Below are 20,525 nucleotides of genomic sequence, written 5' to 3'. Positions count from 1 at the left end.
AGGGACTTTATTGAGACAGGATTCAATACCTCAAAATGCTTTAGCATTAAAGTGAGTGCTGCTCTAAATACGAAGGATGATTTATTGGAAAGCAATAACCAGGACATGTCATACCACGTCATTAAGATTACCTTGGGCTCACTATCACTGTTTTTCCTAACTGAACTTCAAAGATCAGTATTAAATGGCTGCTCATATTAAAGGAGTTCTGTTAAAGGCAATTGTGCTTCATATTTTGTGCTGCTATTTAAAAAAATTCTTTATATCAATTACCTAAAAAGACCAATGGACAAAAACAGAATGGAGGAAGACATAAATTCTAAACTGCCAGATACACTCCCCACCCTATGCTTTCTTAAATACAGGATTTTTTTTTTTTTTCTCTCGCTTCTATTATGAACTGTTCCTTGGTATGATGGTTTAATTTTACAACCAGCCAAAGCTGGTTTTTCATGAAAGACAAAACATTGAAAAACCCAACCCAATAAACCCAACAAACTGAAGATGTTTTATTGAGGATGTGTGTGCATGATGATATTGTGACAAGAGATGTTAATGTGAAGGGCTGAAACGACGACGGCACTTTTGCCCGCATGCTTCCTTAGCTGGTATAGTGTGGAAAAGCAGTTGCTTGGAAAGTTGTCATGATTTCCTCTTGTGTTGTTCAGAACAGACTTACAAATACAGCCAGATGTTACTGTCAAGAGCTGTTGGTTTGTGGCAGGATAACCCTTGTTCCCCAATGACCATGGAAATACAGAGAGAAGTATCTCCTGGCTGCTTTAAAAGTGACAGCTTTTAGCAGAAGTATTCAGATTAATTTAAATGTAGTATGCAGCTAAAGATTAGATTAAAACCTAATCTTTTATTTCTAGTTGCTTTTGCTTTGCCAAGACTTTCTCAATTCACCAGTGACCCAATTTTTAGAAGTAAAAATATTGTGACACAACCATGATCCCAACCTTGGCAGTGTGAGGTTCATGTTTGGACTTGATGATAGTAGAAGTCTTTTCCAACCTAAACGATTCCACGATTCTGTGACATGCTCACTTTATCCCCTAAGGGATGTTTTCAAACCACAGATGTGAAGAAGGAAAATTGCCCAAGTAAAGTGAATCTGAGATTAAGTCATATGGAAAACTGATCCTCTGAAATAGGCAGGGACCTTTCTACAGCCTTTAGTGGGCTTTTTCAACCCTTCCTTTCATATGTGGACGAGCAGCAGTGGGAGCACTTTAATGTGATTCATAGGCAGCGGCTCGGCTGAGCCTCCTCTCTCTGCACAGCTTCAATGAATCCCTCCTGGACCACTTCATCATTCACTCCCTACACCCATCAACTCTGCCCCCACTGGCACTGGCCAAAACTAGACTTTGTTTGTCTCAAATCTTTGATTAAATTTACCACCCCCAATAACTAATTTAGGTCATCACTGCTGCTGGCAACACTATTTTAATTTGTATTCCTTTCTTCTGTTCTTTAGTATTTTGCTTTTCTGAAGTATATGGCTTTGTCTTAACGTGACGCCTTTGAGCTAACATGCATCTGAGGAAGGCAAAAGGAATTTATTGCATTTTGGCTAATATGGAGGAAAGGGGAAATTGCCTACATAATGAACCAGGAGATGAAGTTTTAACTGTCATTTCTCTCGTCTCCATAGTACTGGCTACACAAATATAAAATATATGATCTACCTCCTCCTTCAAACATATCAATGTACAATTAAAACCCACAAAGCTTGACAACCTGTTGTCAAGTTGTTTAAGCAGTTGTTTCAGAATCTGACAGACAAACTTATAAACAAAACGTAGAGCACCAGATCGTGGGATGAGGCAGCATCATCACGTGGCTTCCTCAGTTATCTCAAAATTTGGAAAACGAAAAAGCAGAGGAATACTTTTTCTCCTTGAATAAATAACAGTTTAATTACATTATAGAAATAAAATATGATATGGTAGGAATACACGGGAAATCTTACAGAATTACTATTCTGCTACTGGTAAGTAAATGGTCAAAGCTACTTTTCATGACAATCTGAACAGTACTTGTATACAAACTATTATACAGGTTGCTAATGAAAAATATTGCAACAGTTGCAAGAATGTTACCAGCTCAAACAAACATCTAATGATACAATATTCTTCTAAGAGGAAGTAATAATGTTAGATTTACAGACAATAAAGAGTTATGTTCTCCACTTTGAAACACTGGAAATAAAAATCTCAGGTAATCTGATTTCTTTACCTCATATTATCACAAGGAAAAATTTTCCTTTCACTGTGAAACAGCATCCCAAGAGACCCTGTAAACAGTTTCAAAGGTAGTATTTGAGATGTCACAGCAACTTCAACAATTTTCCTAGTCCACAAATTACAGACTTTTTAGGCCACTGCTTGTACAGGTGATGATTTTTTTTTTTTTTTTCCACTTATTTACATACATTCAGCCCAATAACAGCAGGTAGAACACACTGTCTATCTCACAGTAGACACACTAAAATTTTCATTGAAAGGCCAGTGCAAGATGTGGATAGTGATTGCACAGCACTGAGGAGATTATATCATACAAATATACAATTAGACTGTCGAGAATCTAACTCTGCACACGTGTAGATACGTGACACTTGGAGTTGTTACATACACAGGTAACTGCAACTAGCAGTGGTGGGTGGATGATGATGATGATGATGATGATGATGATGATGATGATGATGATGATGTGGGTGGTGGTGGAACACAGTTATCATTTGGCTGTGCTATCACTAAGTGAAGGTAGCCAACTGCAAATTAGGAATATTTAAAGCTGAAGTGTTTAAGTACGGCTTATCTTGGAACGGCAGCAGATTTTTCTAATGAAAGAATAGTCCTACTTAGTGTGCAACATGTAAGGAAATTGTTGCCAACCTTGAATAAATGGTTCTAAGTGAACCGATGCAGTTCCCAGAGCTTTAGAAAAACTCATTATGCAAATGAAGATACTGATGATAGAAGATAACATTTCACAGGATGCTATTTCTTATTATATCAGTAAGCACCAAGTTAAGTGCCAAGACAGCCCCATTGTCCCATGATTTATCATAAAATTTAGAACTTGAATGCACAACAAAATTCCACAAAGTTTGCATTTAATTCACAAGAAGACAGTTTCAAAAATGGCTCTTAAAATACCGTTAACATTTCAAACAGGCTTTCCCCGACTCCTCCAAGAGGACTGCTTTAGGATGGACTAGACCTAGGCATAAGATCTTTCAGGAGGACTTGACATCCTCTGGGAATCCTCTGCAATCCACTGTTTTGGCTGACTGCAGTGGACCCCTTGAGAGCGTGGCACCCTGTCCCATCACACAGGTAAGCTGCAGTGGAGGTGGGTGGAGGAGGAAAGTACCCCTGTCTCTTCCAGCTGCTACTCAGCACCTCACCTGGTCCAATCTTATCTTTAAAACATGCCACCCCTCCCCAAGCCTAAACTTGGAGCCACTTGCACCCCCACAGAGCCACTGGCTGAAAGGGGCTGGGCGTTCAGCTGGCTGCTCTGGCGTGCACTAAAGGAGCCAGAGAGCCAGGGCTGTCGGCCTCTCTCTCTCCCTACCTAAGCACAAGGATGGGCGGCAGGGCAGTATGGATTTGGCTCCATTCACCCTGTACCATGGAGAAAGTCACCCCTGTTTGCAGCAAGTGCCAGGCAGCGAAAGGACTAAGCCGCGTTTTCAGTTATTTTGGCAGAAATCAGCCAGAAGGGTGAGGAAACGGTCTGAAAAAGCAAGGCAGCAGAGAAGAGGATCCCAGACCTTATGACTCAGAACAGAATCACAGAATATCCACGCCTCAAAGACTATCTGGTAGCATGTTCCTTGTGACAGTCCCAGGCCACAGAAACCGCACCAGTATGGAACAGTCACTATTCTCCTTCAGTAACTTCTTCCTGGTAGTATCAAACCTTGTCAGTGGTTTCAGAGAGACACATCTCATTGCAAGCTATCAGATTTGAATACTTACAGCCTTAAAACGAGCTACCATTTACTCTTGGCTTTCTCAGTCTTCAGGAGCACCATCAATAGCCACAGCATTTGTCAGTGCGGGCTCATTCCATGCTCTCGGCCTCTCATTTCTCTTTATTCTCAAGTGCAACTGAAAGGTTGCTTCCTCTAGCACATGGATACACATATCAGCGTGGATTGAGATGGTCTTAATACGGTACTTTCACCAGTAATCAATTGGAAGAACTCAACTTTAGAAACAGAATTCGTGTGCAAAGCGTGCAGCAAGAAATACAGTTACATTTGGTCATAGTGTCCTATGTTAGCTATGCTACCATGACTCACACTGGTTAGTATACTTACACACACACACACACACACGTACACACACAGAGATATTTATTTATATGCACACTCACAAAATAAGAAGATGTCTAAGTCTGACAATATTTCCTCCTCCAAGAATTTGGCATCTCAGGCTCTGAATCTGCTTAGACCTGGGACACAGGAATGTGACACACTTCAAGCATACATCGACTGCACAGTGATAACACCACACATTGAGTCTGACACATGCTGTCTTCAGTGGTCCAATACCAGCACATGGCTTAAAACCAGATGGCCATTAAAGAAGCCAATATCCGGGACCTTTGTTTTTCAGTGTTCGTATTCACACAACGCCCAAGATCAGGGCAGTAGTCTGTGCAACCATAAACATCCTTCTGTATAAACGCAGTGGTATTTAAAAGTCTGAACCAGTGCATTCTTTTCTCACATTCCTCCTCTATTCCTCTGTTGCTGTTAGTCTCATAGGCATGTGAAAGTAAAAGGTAGTGGGGAAATAATTTTAGTAGAAGAACACAAAGCCTCTCCTCTAAATCCACAGAAGACCACTAAAAGTGTAAAATTTCCAAAATATCTCATAGGAATTCTTCAAATACAGTAAGTGTTTTCAATGGGGTTTACATATCACGTTTCACGTTATTTCCACGGAATTTTACCTTATCACTTTGTTTAATCAGACAAATATCAATAACACATAATAAAACAGCACACAATTCACAGGACACGACAAGTTTTACAAAACCTCTAAACTCAGCACTGCTGCTTTTGGAAAAAATCAGAAACTCCTATTACTTATAGACATGAAATACATTTCACATTGAAATGAACAGCATGATTACAAGGCGTTTTTTCTTTTTTGATGGTATTGGTTTAGGATGCGTTATTTTTCGATTAGGTTTCACAATTCTTCTTCACACCCCCAAAGGAATGATTGCTAATCTGGTATTTTCTCTGTGCTCTTTCAGGAAACATTATTATTCAGTAAACACCTTTTGCGAAAAACTTGTGAAAATTTAGCTAGAATCCCTAATTGTAAAACCTGAAGAACTGGCTGACGGTAATGCTCTTAACACAATCATCGCTCAGCTTACAATGACAAACCAAAAAATATTACAAACACATTAAGCCATGGGTTTGGTTTTCTTTGTTGCTGATTTTTCTAAATTTTTATTTTTTTTAAACTTAAACTTCTTTTCTCACAACGCTGAGAAGTCTCTGACTTACAACGCTTCAGCAGTTGTGTCTGTGGAGACAGACATGGTAACTTTGGCAATCTTAACTGTGCTCTTAATGCAGCTCTCGGCAGCCCTGTGCACGTTCCCCGCGTTGTTGGCGTGTTTGTGCTGGCAGTCAGACTCCATGCTGTTATCCAGGGGCTGCGCGGTCCCTTCGCAGGTGGGGAACATGCTGCGGAAGGCGTGTCGCAAGTCCTTGCTCCTCAGAGCGTAGATGATGGGATTCACTGTTGAATTCAGCAAACAGAGCATGCTACAGAAGGCAAAGATAGTCTTGATGAGCTTGTTCATTTTCCCAAAGACATCGTACACCATGATGGCAAGGAGAGGGCCCCAGCATATGATTAAAACAACTAGGATAAGGACCAAGGTTTTGGCCAACCTGATGTCCATACGAGTTTGATCAGGCCTAGTGATCTGTACCTTACCATCCTCCGTCGACTGAATGATTATGCTTTTCTGCGTGCCTCGCTGCAACATGCGAACGGCGTGGCTGTGAGCCTTCCACAGAATGTACATGTAGGCATAGACAATGAACAACAAGAGGACGCTGGTGACCCCGATCCAGAACATCAGGTACGTCTCGTCGATGAGAGGGAATATGTCCGAACAAACAGAATTGAGTTTTTTGCAGTTCCAGCCGAGCAGAGGAAGAACGGCTATTACGATGGCGATTGTCCACATCACACAAAATGCTACGACAGCCTTTGGTCGGGTAACAATCCTTTTATAAGCTAGTGGCCTGTGTATAGAGATGTACCGGTCTATTGCCGTGAGGAAAAGGCTACCTACAGAGGCGGTGAAGGAGGCTGTAACTCCACCCAGTTTGAACAAGAAGACGTTGGGGCTATCCTTTCGGTGGAAAACATGGAAATCCACAAAACTGTAGACAAAAATCACGCTGCCCAGGAGGTCAGCCACAGCCAGGCTGCCGATGAAATGGTAGGAGGGTCTACACCGGAGGCTTCGGGAGTGGAGGATGACACACAGGACGAGGAGGTTCTCTAGGACTGTGAATGTGCCCAGGGTGAGCGACAGCACAGCGATGGCCAGCTGCTGGCTGGGGTTCAGGATCATAAAACACTCCATATCCATAAAGTTCTCCCCACACTGTATATTCTCCTCATTATCCTTAAAAGTGGACAGGGACTTGTTGTAAAACTCTGTGATGTTGACCTGCTCTGAGGGAATAATGCTCAGCAGGGAGTCATCTCCCCCAGTCATTTTTTCTTGGAAAGGATCACCCCTGAAGGAAGAAAGAGGGAACTTCTGGGGGTAGTACCCCAGCTTGGATGCCATGTCGCCTTTCATGTCTTCGTACTGGATATCGTTGGAGCCCACGTAAAGGAGATCTGTCGTGATTGTTCGGAAGGTTGTATCTGCGAGGCCATCTAGAATTGACTTCATAACCCCAGTCTTGTTGGTTTCAGAGATACATGGGAGATGAAAAAATGCATCGGAGGAAATCCTATACGGGGAAAAGATCAGACTTCATTAACATAAACAGGGAGACAAACTCCACTGAGAACTTAACTGTGCTGTGTCAAACAAAATCAACCCTTCCCTGATATTCAGTGCAGGTCTAGCTTTGCCACTGTGGGAAATCAGGGTGGGTTGTGCACTTAGAAAGAAATCAGTTGGATTTCACTAAAACTGAATTACACTAAGAAGTGACGTGAAAAACAGAGGCACAGGGAATTGAATGTTTCACAGGAAAGCAATTTTCATTTCTCATCAAAACCTTCTGAGCTGCTCTACCAGAAAGGTATTTTTCTCAGCTTCTGATTGCGAAGTACCTTGCAGACCAATATTCCTTGGGCTTGCTTCATTTAGATAATACCGAGTGCCGCTGCAGGTGCAGCACTAAACTGAGTCACCACCTTCATTGTTTTTCTTTCAAAAGGCACTGAGGGCTTTAAAAAATTGACAACAGAGAGGCAATGGGGACTGAGCCACGCACTCCAAATTTCACAGTTCATCCAGTATGCCTGTATATTTTTATTATCCTGTTATAGCAATCTGAGGTCTATTAACATCCTGAATTTGCTACTGCAAATTTATTAGCAAGGTATTTGATCAATAAATAGAGATTGCTCTACTCCTTCTTTCAGCTAAGCAAACTAAGGTACTGGAATGTTTGAGCAGTATGAGGAAGGTGGGTTACCCAGCTCAGCCCACAGTTTCAGGAAAGATGACCAGCCCTGTTAAGTCAGTGAGACAATCAGTGATCTGCTCTGTACACACCAGAAGCCTCAGTCAGGGCAGTTCAAGTTTGCCTAGATAAACATGGCACCACGTTTAAGCAGTGGCCAAAATTCCAGGCAAAAGGGACCAGGAGCCACTGCTTCTGTGAGAAGCATTGTAATATAAGTAACTTGTACCCCTGGGGACACCCTCAAAAATATTCTGTCCCCTCCAAAACTGGGGGGACCTAGCAGAAGATCCCCAGGTAGCCAGTGGTCTCTGAGATCTGTCAAGTACAGCCTTTGCTCATGGATGGTGACTAGTTGTAGCAAACAACTCCTGGTCAGGGTTCCTTTGGGAGAGGAGGACCTTCCTCAGCACCTAAGCAAGCATCAACATGTAAGATAAGTCTTACAGCTCTTGTTGCTCTGTACTCCTTTATACTACTTTGCCAAGAGAAAATTCATTCAATATGGATTGAACATCTGCTTTAGGGCCCCTTTCCACCACCTTAATGGATGAGAGTGGTCTGAATACAAATAAGAGCCAGAATCACTCCTTTTGTGTGCTACGAATATTCTGCATCTGCTATGGGACATCTCAATGATTAATCAGCAACAGGAGCAAACCAAGTTTCTTCTTGCTTTTAGTTTGGAGGATATTGTTGCACTCAAGAAACCCTAGATGCCTAGAAGCCTATATAGGCTTGTACTGACTTAACCTGTTCACTTCATACAGCTGACAATAAATGGTCAGAAAGGCTACAAGAGTTTATCTGCCAAAATCAGAGTACTGATCACCTCTTCTCTTACAGAGAAGACACGCACAGTAGGTACCACTGTTCTATTTCCCACAAAAACTATAGGAAAGAAGAAAAGAATGCCTCTCTATAACAATAGCATAGCTTAAAAATATGTGAAATCATGAGCATTTTCAAAGAAGCAGAGATCACCTGGCTGATATATTTATACTGCCCTTATAGCATATGAACACTCAAAGACTTTTTTCACAGCTCTTTTAAGTTTTGCCTTTTATTAAGCAGGCCTGGACATTGAGTATTAACGAGAATATGAACTTAGACCTTCAGAACACACCGCAACTCCAGTGCTACAAAAACGTATGACAACAAACAAGCCTTACTGGGATAGTTGCAACACACAAAATATACTGTCTGAGTCAGCTTTTGCACACACAGTTTGCTCAGCAAATAACAATTATTGGACAGACAGATAGTATTAAGGAATTTAATTTTGAGGGCGTGAGCAGTGAGGGAAGGAAATGTCACTGAAGCATACATTAAAAATGAACAGCAATCATCTAATATGGAAGGTACTAGTCTGTTTTCTACCTACTCCTAGAGAATTTGCAGATGTTACACGCTGCAATAATGACTTTGCTGACAAATCTGCTTTGGGTGAAGTGTGGTTAACTTTAGGCTTGGCATTGTAACACCATTTTAAAACCAGAAGTGAAGAATGTGTTATTAATTTGAAAACTACCAAAAAATATTAAATAAAAAAGTAGTTCTATAAATATGTAAAGATTGCTGTGGTATCCTCTGCTATTCAAGCTTATTTTTGACAGAAGGAAGAGAACCATTATAATGAGTAAAGCCATAGCTCCATGTCGAGAAGATTATGTCTGAGGAAAGCTTCATAAATTGTATTCAACTGAACACTTCTGCTAGACAGACAAACAAATTGTTATGAGGTAGCTGGTCGCTGCTGGAGTCATGTCAAGTACAGACTTCCTCAGAATTACGTGCCATGCAACCCCTACCTTTATTTGAAATACAAATGAAAGAACACGAGTTCTTGCGTGCTCTTTTGAAGGTGGCAGTGAGTTATGTGACAATATCACTATGCATGCATATGCTACGCTAACAACATGGTTAATGGGATCAGGAGAGCCAAGCCTTACTTTGAATGTCAATGATTTTTTTTTTCTCTGTATTTTTACATTGAGATTATTACAGTAATTTTTACCTTATTGTCTCTGCAAAGACAGTTTTCTTTGAGAGTACCAGGGAGTTCATTAGTAGTGTAGTTTAGGCTTTGGGGGATGCTGCTAACATTAATTTTGGTTTTGTTTGCTGCTGGGAATATCCTAATTGGAAATTTCTAGCACTATGTGTGCATGCACCTATTCAACCTGCAGTTGATTTTTATTAAAGTTGCAGTAAAACAACCATTTGCCTGATCTGGAATTACACTTTACAGGAAATTCATTTATTTTAATTTAGATACTAGCTTATCCCAGTATAAGCTCACTACTAAAATGCACTGAAGAGATCAGCAAGGTTTTATACAGTTGTCTGGTGAACACAAGACTGGACCTTTGGCACTGCAGATATCAGATCACAGGTGCTGCACGATTTGACATAGAAGGAAAAGACAGTGGCAGAAGCAATGGTCTTGTTCTTGGTCTTTTCGCATGGTCAGGTGCACATGCCAGTGCCACACACATTTTGGCTCTGAGCAATTCTGTCCAAACCTGGAGTGCTGAGCAGACAGCACCCATGAGAACAGACACCCCACACCATGCAGCCACACTGCTCTTTGCAGCTGGCTTCAATACAATCCAAACCCATCCAGCCCAAGAGCCATGGCCATCTCCACATGAAATACTCCGGGAGCCCCTCTGGCTTCTGAGAGCTTCTGCAGAGAAGAAGTGTCCCCCACACAGGTTCATCCTCTCTCCATGGGGCTGGAGTGGCAGCTGTGTGCTGCAGAAAGCTCCCCTCAAGGGCAGAATGGCAGTAAGGGAGAGCCTCCCTGCTCTGCCAAGATCTCTTGCCCGGCCAGAATCCACTCTTTCAACTTCTCTGAGTTTTCAAAGCTCTCAGCTTCATTCCTTCCATAAATGAGATCTACTACCTCACTCATTTTAAAACAGCTTTTAAAAGACTGAAACATTGATTAAATATGAAGGAGTGGTTGTACCAACATCGGCACTCAAAAATTTTGATGTATTTCCACAACTGCATGCAGCAAGTCACAGCAAGTACTGAGTTATGACTGCAGGTAAGAATTAAACAACAGAGAAAAACTTCAGGATCTTTTATCTTGAAGACCAGACCAGAACAATCATAGCTGAGCACCATTTTAGACGTTTCTCCCATCATCTGGCAGCTGTTGATGGGCACTGCCAGACCAGCTGTGCGAAGTGACTGCCACTAGATGGAGTGGCTTTGACAAACTCCCGGTTTAGCTGTCTGCCGTGACATGCCTTCCACTCCCCTCGGCCCTTTTTCCCTGCCGACTTTATCGGGATCAAACACGTGAGGTGTTACACATCACCTGAAGGTTGAAGACACAACTTTGTAAGGCTCTGCCTTTCAAAGTGAAACAATTAGTGAGGAGTTGAGGGGGCAAGCCTTATTAGTACCCTCCACTGTGTGATTACATATAGCCCTAAAAGATGCTTGGATATCAGAATATAAATACACTTCAGGTAAAATACAAAATATATAGTCCATAAGAGGCTGGTTAGTCATCATGAAGGACAACAGGGAGAATTATACCTCCTCCAGACTTCTTGTTGGTCCACAAGACCAGTTCACTTGGGGAACAAGAACGTGACTATTAGCTATCTTCTCCTGCTGTTCTGGGGTAGAAGGAGAGCTGGAAGGTTTTTATCATTGTCTACAAAAATAGCTGAATTCGTTACAATTTTCAAACCAGGATGACTGATAAAGCAATTTTAATACCCTGAATAGAAAGAGTGAGTATTTATGCTGTTCCTCAGAAAGTAATTATGAGCAATACAATGATGATACTGATAGCTGCAAAAGCGTTGACATTGCAAGAAAAGGAATCAAAACAATAAAGGGAAATCCACAATCAAACCTTTTTTGCTTCCATTTTAGAAAATATTTTGATCTCTATGTCTATACATTTCTTCTGTGATAATTTTAGTTAATTAAGAACAGGCTAAAGTACAAGTAGGAAGAATTCAAACAATTTCTGAATGCTTAAAAACAGATAAATGCACTCTCCTTGTTTACACCCTATAAGGTTCTAAGTCATTCAGAGAAGGGCATTATCTTCTGATAAGTTTGCATAGAGCCCATACAACACTGGGACTGTTCCCAAACTGTGTCCACCAAGTGCTGCCACAGGAGCAACAGCAGTAATTTACACTCGTATGCAGCCAGCTGTAAAACTGTGAGAGAAATGAGATCTACCATGGTAACTGTTGGCCTCTAGGAATTAGAACTGTCCTATAAAATGAAAATTTATACGGCTAATAATTACCTTATACCATATGGTGATGGACAATACAGCTTCGAGGACAGAACAAGGTTTCCAAGCCTTAGAGAAAGAAACGTGCAGACTGAGAAATGGCACTCTCAGATTCAGTAACACCAAGTAAGGAAAAAACACATGTTGAGAAGAATGCGAAGGCAATGTTGCCCCTACCCTATTGCCTGGTTTACTACTCCATCTCCAAAACTGTGCTACTCCTAGGCTAAAAACAGCAAATATGCTGTCACTCCTAATTCAGGAAAACTTGCATTCATTTCAGTCAGAATTCACTCTGTGTGAGGGATCAGGAAGGAGCACAGACACTAGGAGAGGAGCAAATGAGGGATGTTATCTTCTGGATACAGCAAGGCACTATCAGCTATGGGGTAAACTAGGGCATGCAAGTAATGAACCCAATTTTGTTCTTATGTAACATGATCATATCTGCGGCAAGTTGAACCGTAATTAGCAAGAAGGCACAGCTACATGGTTATTCGTGTTAATTAACATACCGTTTGCACGCTAGCAGGATAAGGGCTGGACTGTTCCAATTTGTGGGCAAATGGCTCCTATGTGACACCCCCCAGCATCCAGCAGCTGAGAACCTGAACAAAAATAAAAACAAAACAAGGGGGAAAACAGGGTGTTAATCAGTGATGTATGATATCTTTAAAAGGAATAGTATTATTTCCTCCCTCCAAAGCTGGCAAGATGTGTGTACCAGTTTTAGCACAGATGATTTGCAGGTACAGAGAAAAGGAGGCTGCACCTCACGTCCCAAACAGCCAGTGCATGTACATGTGTCTAAGATCACAGAGGTTCAAAAGCAAGGCTGACATCCTGCTCCTTCTGGTGCAGGAGAAGGACCAAAACTTTGCTCTCTGTGAGCCAAGTGAGCATGCTGGCAACCTCTACATCCTGCTGCTGATCTCTAAACTGCTCAAGTTGTTCCATGTTGGATTGAAAGCTAAACATCCAGAAATACAGGCACCACCTGATATTCCAAGAGGCAGGGTGCATGCCTGACGAGAGGCTTAGCTTGAAGCCCTTTCTCTGAATTAAGCAAACCAAGGATGCATCTCCTGCACCCCCACAGATGCAGAGGAGGAATAGCGGGAGCAGCTGCCCTGTCTGCCTGTGAAAAATCTCTAGAACTCCTGAGGTCACCCAAAACTCCTCAGCTTGTAAAACACAACCTATTATACACACATTTCCTACCAAGCTGTAGACAAGATGAACTACTGAAGTCACAAACCAGGAAGGGGACCATGAGGGTCACATTAACAGAAAACTACAGCTAACCTGCCTTGCCCAGGTTTTGGGAGAAGGGACAGAAGGCAGAGGTGGCTATTGTAAAACTGTAGGATTGAAATATCTTTCACTGTTTACTTCATGTTATCTTAATTTCATGTAAAGATAAAATTTTGGAAGAGGATGAGGAGTCCTGCTGAAGTATGAAAGACTCAGGTGAAAGGAAACAGTGAAGCAATCGTGACCAGGCTGCTTGCTCAAAATCAGCTCCAGTTTAGGGACTGGTTTTCGGATAAAGGACCTTCTATTCTTCTTTTCCAATAAAGCAGAATGAACAGTTTGATACAATGCTATGGTACTTACATTTTAAAGAAAATGGAAAAGAACTCATTAAGCTTGTAAATTTTGAACTCTCAAACTTTTTCATTCCTCACAAGAGTTCATCTTGGATTTTAAAATTCCAATAGAAATCTGGTCATTTCCAGCCTCTTCTCTAGCCATTCTCTAATGCCAAAAGGTGCAGGCACTTATTGCTGAGCAGAATTGACATAAGTGTTAAATGGGGACAGAGAAGCCCAGCCAGATGTACAAGAGATAGGGGCTGAACACTCATTCTCCTGGAAGTACCTAGAAGAAATGGCAGCTTATTACACAACGTGTACTTTAAGGGAGAGAAGTCATCTGAAACAACAGAGCAGGACATAAAAGATCAGGCTCCATTGGATGCTAAAGGTCTCCAGAAGAATGTAATGTCTAAGGATCAAACTGGAGGAAAACCACATTTATTAGGAAGAAAAGAGAGAAAGAGGGAGAGAACCACTCCTAGAAAATAGTTTCCATGCAATGGCAGGAGCAGAACACATAAGGTCACAAATTTCTTGCAGCAGAAAATATTAGAGAACTTTATTAAAAGAGTAAGGTTTAGAGACAGGAAGATAGCAAAAACATCAGGCTCCAGGGAGAATTCTCATAAACTGCACACAGTGTATGTCTGCCTTCTCATCCCCCCGCAACAAACTGGCTGTAACGAGTTTTAATTAAAGAAATCATGAGATAGCAAGGAGATGCCGAGAGCAACGGTAATGTGGGTTAAGTTATTGGTGTGGTAAGGACTGGTACAAGAGAACAAAGATATACTCCTCATACTGGGAATAAGACACCTCCAGGTGAGACAGGAGCAAAGCGGAGCAAGGTAAGAAAGGAAGACCCAAGTGGAAGTACCTCAGTGAGGCAGGGGTACAGATTTAAGAGAAAGAGAAGAATTGCCTTTGTGATAGGCTGAAGGAAAGCAGATCAGGTGAGGAGAAAATTCACGAGAGAAAACCTCCCTCCTCTTCTGAGCTGTTCGAACTTCAGAGACACCTCCATAAGCTGAAAGACAAAGCTAGTGGGATTTTTCAGATCTCACCATAAAGAAAGAACAGATCGCTCTGCAGGCAATGACTTGCCCTTTTGAAAGTCCATTTCTGATGTGTATAGAAACGACAAAGGAAGATGCAAAGGGCTTTGAGAAGCCATCCTTGGTAAGGTCAGAGAAAAGGACAGCACTGTATGCACCGACAGTTGGGACCAGGCTGGGGACACTCAGGAGAGGTTAGCTGAGCAAATTCGGCCAGGGACATCAACAAAAACAAAATTGCTTATGGAAAATTACATACGGGATACGGACTTCAAAGGTGGGAAAAAAGAGAGAGCTCAAATGGAGCCATTGAGCGACCCATATGGTGGATAAACACACCAAAAGTGAAAAAGAGGTTCACAGGCAATGACAAAAAGTTAGCACACAGAAGGCCAGGTAGCACATTGCAAAGCAACATTCCTTCTACCTCATTCTTCCAAGAGTCTTCTTCTCCTGCAGACTGTTTTTAGGCTGTCAAATTTTGGCAATGCTCAGAACCTAGGATAAAAATGCTTTTGGCAACTGCAATGTCCCGTGCCACCAGCATTAGCAAAGGACAAAAATACACACTACCAACCAAAAAATGAAAAAATTCTTTCATTTCTGGAGCTGTCTGGCCTTTCCTAAGATTTAAATAAGCTCAGATAACTGTCCTCATGGTTACATTCACCATACAATGATATTCAAATATACTGCCTTCACACACACAAATAACTTGTGAAATTATTTGCCAGCATATTAAGCCACTACACCAGATTGCTTGGCAATGGTGTATGTCTTTGAAATATGCAGATGCTTTTCTTTTTTTAAAAAAAGGAGAGACGGAGGGAAGAGGAGAAGTGGGAAAGAATTACAGTAGAATTTGATATCCAAGTAGCAGAACAATAAATTGTGGAGAGACTCCAACCAATATTACATCAGACTTGGAAAAATAGCTAAAATATACTGAAGGATGAGTTATGACTTTACATATATAGGTGTATATATAGGTGTACTTGTACACATAAACCTACAAATACACATAAACAAAAAACCACGCATCTAGAGGAGGAACTGAAGTCTCACAAACCCTGCAGTTTGTCACGCATAAATTCAAATTTCAAGTGCTACAGGACACGCAGACAAGCTACAAGTGTTAGGTACAAAAAAAATATAGGCAAGATGATTGCTGAACATCCTTTTGAATTCCCTTAAACACAGCCTTTTCGGCTAAAAGGAAGAATCTAAAACTAGTTTATCTATCACTGAGATCCTGTAAAAGTTATTTTGCGTGTATCTATACACATGTCACCTAATATTCCAGACATGTACATAGTCTGGACTTCAGTGCTGGATTCCTTAAAAGAGAGGTACAACTGACTAAGAGCAGTGATTTCTGAGAGCATGTTTCACATACTCAACAGAACAGGAAGGTGGGAGCCCCCCAAGATCCCAAACACAAATATTGAAATGTTTCCTAAAATGCAGAAAGACGGAAACCACTCCAGTGAGGGCTGAACGGGAATTGACAGTACAGACCGTCTCCTGCTCAGTACTTTGTAGTGAGTAAACACACCTTTCTTAAGAATATATATAATTGCCAAAGAGGAGGTGAACACAGGACGAGGTACTATTTGATGCCATCTAGCCTCAATCTACATAAACAATACAACAACTGAATTGTATAAAACATCCACGTTCACCAACAGTCCAGCCAAGGTGTAAGAAGTGAACATCATACTGTAATGAAATACCTATTTTGTCTGTAATTTGGATGTGGCCAGTTTCACCAAGAAAGGACGTTCCTACTGAAGAGAGGCAGAAGCAAGCTCGAGGTGTGCATCACCGTAATGCCCCTGCATGAAGCACAAATTGACAGAACACAATGTGCTCCGACCTTATGTTGCAAACCCAATCATTTTTCACGGGCAACAATGGCACCTTCAGGAAAAAGGGGATTAAAAAAAAAAAAAAAAAAGTTCTTTCTAACAAGAAATTGATTTATAAGTAATTTTAACCATTTCAAAAGGACAGGTCATAGCTGGTTTCAGTAATTATTAACAAAGGCATATACTTTCAAAGGGTGTGAGTTTGGGGGGGGGGAATCCTTACCCCACCAACAGCGATGGGATGTGCACTTCTGGCAGCAGCACAGCGTCAGTCTAGAAACGGAGACACACAGAGCCGTACTGAGAAGACGGCTCTGGTTGTCACATTTTTAACTTTGCATTAATAACAAATTCTCTTGCTGTCTATTCTGGCACATTTGCAAGCTTGCTTTTAGGAACAAGAGACTTGCATGCATTTCCATTGTAGATAAGAAAACAAGAGAAGCCTTGTTATGATTAAAAGGGTCTATTTCCCTCTGCCTTCTGTCTTGTGTGTCCATCTGCATAGCTGCTTTGAACTTGGCCAAATCCCAGTGTTAGGGTCGCCCACAGTAAGAATTTTAAATCATCAGCAGACTGTGAATTTGCTGCTAGAGAAGAGAAAAATCTCAAAATTCTAACCTAAATAGTCGATGAGTGGTTTTATAGAACATTCATCATGTTCCATAGCCTAAACTACTTGGGAAATTGCAGCAAAAAAATAATTTACTGTTTCATGAGGATTGTCAGATAAAGACAAAATAGACATCTGGAAAGAGATGAAGAGTAATCACCATTGAGAAAAATGAATTCTGCAGATGCCTAGGTAGGTGACTGTATGACTAGAGAGGTCACAAAGTTTGCATTTGAGAAGTTACAGCAATTTCTCTTTAAACCAGACAGAATTAGAGAAACTAGGTGAGCAGAAGACGGTGGATGAGACCTGCAGAATCAAGAATGGCAATGTATCCATGAAAATCTTGGGGAATATTAAATTAATATATGAGTTTGGATTTTTAGTCTCCTCAACCCAATAGAAAAGAAAACCATGTCAGCTCCCCCTCTCTAGTGCATAGCATTTTCAGCACCAGAATTCCCAGTGGGATGACAGTCTGCAAGCATTTTGAGACAGACACATTAAAGGCTGAAAGTCAAAAATGGCTTCAAAAAGAAAGAAAAAAAAAGTTATTTCTTTCTAAACTTCTGCTGTCCAATCAAAAACTTGTTATAGGGGAAGTCAAAGAAACGCTTGCATTGGCTAAGACCTGTCAGTCCTTCAACAGAGCATGAAAGCCTTTAACGTGGTCCTTAATGCAACTGAGCTCACATCATCCATCAAAGAACAACAGCCAGGATCAAAGGCATCCATGGGCTCGTCCTCACAATACTACAACCTGCTTCCACCTTCACCTTGAGTTTTATGGGTATTTTGATCCTATTCCTGTGAGTTTTTGTATCACAGAATGGTCAGTGAGCTAAATTCTCAGCAAATAAGCCAGTTTCTTTACCCAGCCAACTTTTTTTTTTTTTTTTTTTTTTTTTTTTTTTTTTTTTTTTTTTTTTTTTTCTCCCTGCTGGCAATAGGTGCCTGCTGGCTCAGTCAAACAATTATTGCTTTTATGAATTCTGCTTTAAAATGGTTTTATTCAAATAGTCCTACCTCTTATTCCAAAGACCAACAGATAATAAAGCAAAGCTGTTACTCGTTGCCACAAAACTAATTTTAACGTCAAGCAAACCAGGAATTACACATTCATCTTCTGAACTGTTTAAAGATGTTACGTTCATTTCTTTTATGACTGATTTAATAAACTCTGCCTGCATAATAAATATTCCTACTATAGTCACAGGGCTTTTTCCTCTTCTTGAGAAGGAAAAACCCATGCTGGTCGTTGATACGAGGTGTAACACTAAAATAATTAAGCACAGCCAAGTAATTTTTGCAATGCTGTACATTTTGTTATTAAACATTACAATCATATCGCTCTGATTCTTTGCCTTAACAGCAGTGCCACCCCCAGCAGAGAATGCCGTATTCCTTTAGGAAAGGGTGAACAATAACAATGAAAACAACATGATACATCTAAGGGAGAAAAAAAAAAAAACAAAAACACTACACCTTGAGCAGGTTAAAAAAGCTACACTGTTTTGTTTTGGTTTTCTTTTAACCCTAGTAGATACTCAAGGAGAATTTTGCTATCTGGCTCTATGTTATATATGTCCCTTTATTTTCTAAAAGAAAAAAAACACATGCCAAAACTGTTATCATTTACTGCCATACAGAGAATAAGAGTGATGACAATTTTAGAGAAAGAAGGAAAACTATGGACTTCATCTTCTGACACCATTTTACTTAATCAAACTGCAATCACAGTAATGAGCTCTCTCCTACCAAAGGCTTGGTACATACCTCATCCAGGGGTGTTCTCAATGGAGATCTGCAGACGTCTTTGAGACAAAAAGATGCCAAATCAGCCCATCTGGTTACTCAAAATTATTTCTCAACACATGAAGATTTCACATGACAAACGCTGCGTGAAGTTTAAAAGGCTCACTCTTTTTCAGCTCTTTCCCTCGCTAGACTTCCAAATTTCAGACAAAAACAAACCACCAACCAACCAACCCTACCGAGATATTCTAAGGATGCTGGACGACTAAGTGACATTTTTTAACGGAACATCGTTGCGCACAAAATTGCGAACCGCCTTTTATTTCGGTTACACCCTCAAAGACAGAGTTTTGAGAGGAAAAGTGCAGCGGGAAGCCGGGCTGAATACCACCCGCTGTAAATCACCAGTGGATCGGGACGAGAGGAAAAACCTCCGATGTCAGATAAGGTCCTGCGGGAGCCCGGGAGGCCACCGGCTCCGCGCACAGAAGAATAGACGCGTGATAACCATAACGCCACCAGCCGCCCGCACCCCGCCCGCCGCGGGCTCCCCTCGGCCGCCGGGTCCCCCCTCCTCCGGCCGGGCTCGCCAAGCCAAACTGCGCTCCCCGGACCACCGGCTTTTCCCGGGTGGCCGCCGGGCTACCTCCTATTCGCCGCGGCCGCCCGAGGCCGTGCCCGGGGCAGAGGCGAGACCCGCGCGGTCCTCGGCCCCCGCCGCAGCGTGGGTCGCGATCGCCGAGGGACGCAGCGGCGGATCACGGGGAAGGATGCTCCGCAGGCAGCCGCCTCCCCTCCGCCCGTTCCGCCGTCGGGGCAGGCGGTGTCATTCCCCCGAAAACCTCCCTCCCACGCACGCCGCCAACAAACTTTGAGGGGGACGACGGGTCCCCGGCCCCCGACCGGGGGAGCACCCGCCGCCCTCCCCTGCCCTCCACCTCCCGCCGCCCCGCGCCGTCCTTACCCTCCGCACGGCACCGGCCGCGTTCCCCGCCCGCTCCGACCCCCGGCAGGGAGCGGGAGCACCGCCCCACCCGGGCACCCCAGCGCTGGGGAGCGCCGAGGAGGCGGTGCCGGTGAGGGGAAGGAGGAGGTGGGAGACTTCTCCCCCCGGCTGCCTCCCCTTCTTCTTCGCTTCCCTCCCCTCGGCGCCTCCTCTCCGACCACCGCCGCCCTCGCTCGCCCGGCTCAGGCGGCGCGCCGGGCTCCGCCGCCCTGCCGCCGCCGCCGCTCCATGTGCCGCCCGCCCGCCACCTCCTCCGCCGCCTCCGCCCGCCGCCGCCTCGGCGCGGGGAGGCAGCGCGGGAGCCGCCGGGCGCCCGGCGTGGCTCCGGCACACGCTGCCGCTGCGTCCCCCCCGCCTTCCGCCCCGCTCCGGTCCCATTTATGAAGCCGGGCGCCCATCACGTGTCAGCGTGTGCCTTTTGTCCCGGCCCTGGCAGCACCGGGGCGGACGGGCGGCGCCGGCCAAACTTCGCCCCGGGGGAGGGACGCGGGAACACCGGGGCACACCGCAGGGGCGGGCGGCGGAGAGCGGGTCCGTTCCGGGCCGCGCCCCACCCCGCGCCCCGCCGGCCGCGGGCGCTGCCCGGCCGTGAGCCCCGTCGTGCCGCCGCTCCGCCGCCGCGCCCCCCGGCCGGGCGCGGGGGAAC

The 20,525-nt window shown here is 43.2% G+C and overlaps 1 protein-coding gene across 6 annotated transcripts; it reads right to left on the bottom strand.

Annotated features, from left to right (window-relative positions):
- Positions 1-4,330: 4,330 nt before the first annotated feature.
- Positions 4,331-20,027, bottom strand: CNR1 (cannabinoid receptor 1). Of its 6 annotated transcripts, XM_040058585.2 has the most exons (5): positions 19,838-19,861; positions 18,895-18,932; positions 12,500-12,592; positions 11,997-12,053; positions 4,331-7,024 (listed from the first exon to the last, which is right to left on the bottom strand). In XM_040058585.2, the coding sequence occupies exons 2-5, from the start codon at positions 18,897-18,899 to the stop codon at positions 5,542-5,544; spliced, it is 1,638 nt and encodes a 545-aa protein (XP_039914519.1). In that variant the 5' UTR covers positions 18,900-18,932; positions 19,838-19,861; the 3' UTR covers positions 4,331-5,541. The 6 variants fall into 6 exon arrangements, with proteins under 6 accessions (XP_039914519.1, XP_039914524.1, XP_039914518.1 ...); XM_040058590.2 differs by lacking the exon at positions 18,895-18,932 and having other exon boundaries at positions 19,838-20,027; XM_040058584.2 differs by lacking the exon at positions 19,838-19,861 and having other exon boundaries at positions 18,895-19,368.
- Positions 20,028-20,525: the final 498 nt, after the last annotated feature.

Source organism: Hirundo rustica, chromosome 3, assembly GCF_015227805.2.
Source record: "Hirundo rustica isolate bHirRus1 chromosome 3, bHirRus1.pri.v3, whole genome shotgun sequence".
Lineage (NCBI taxonomy): Eukaryota > Metazoa > Chordata > Aves > Passeriformes > Hirundinidae > Hirundo > Hirundo rustica.
The sequence above is the reverse complement of the archived record's forward strand: the minus strand, read 5'-3'. Positions and strand labels throughout refer to the sequence as shown.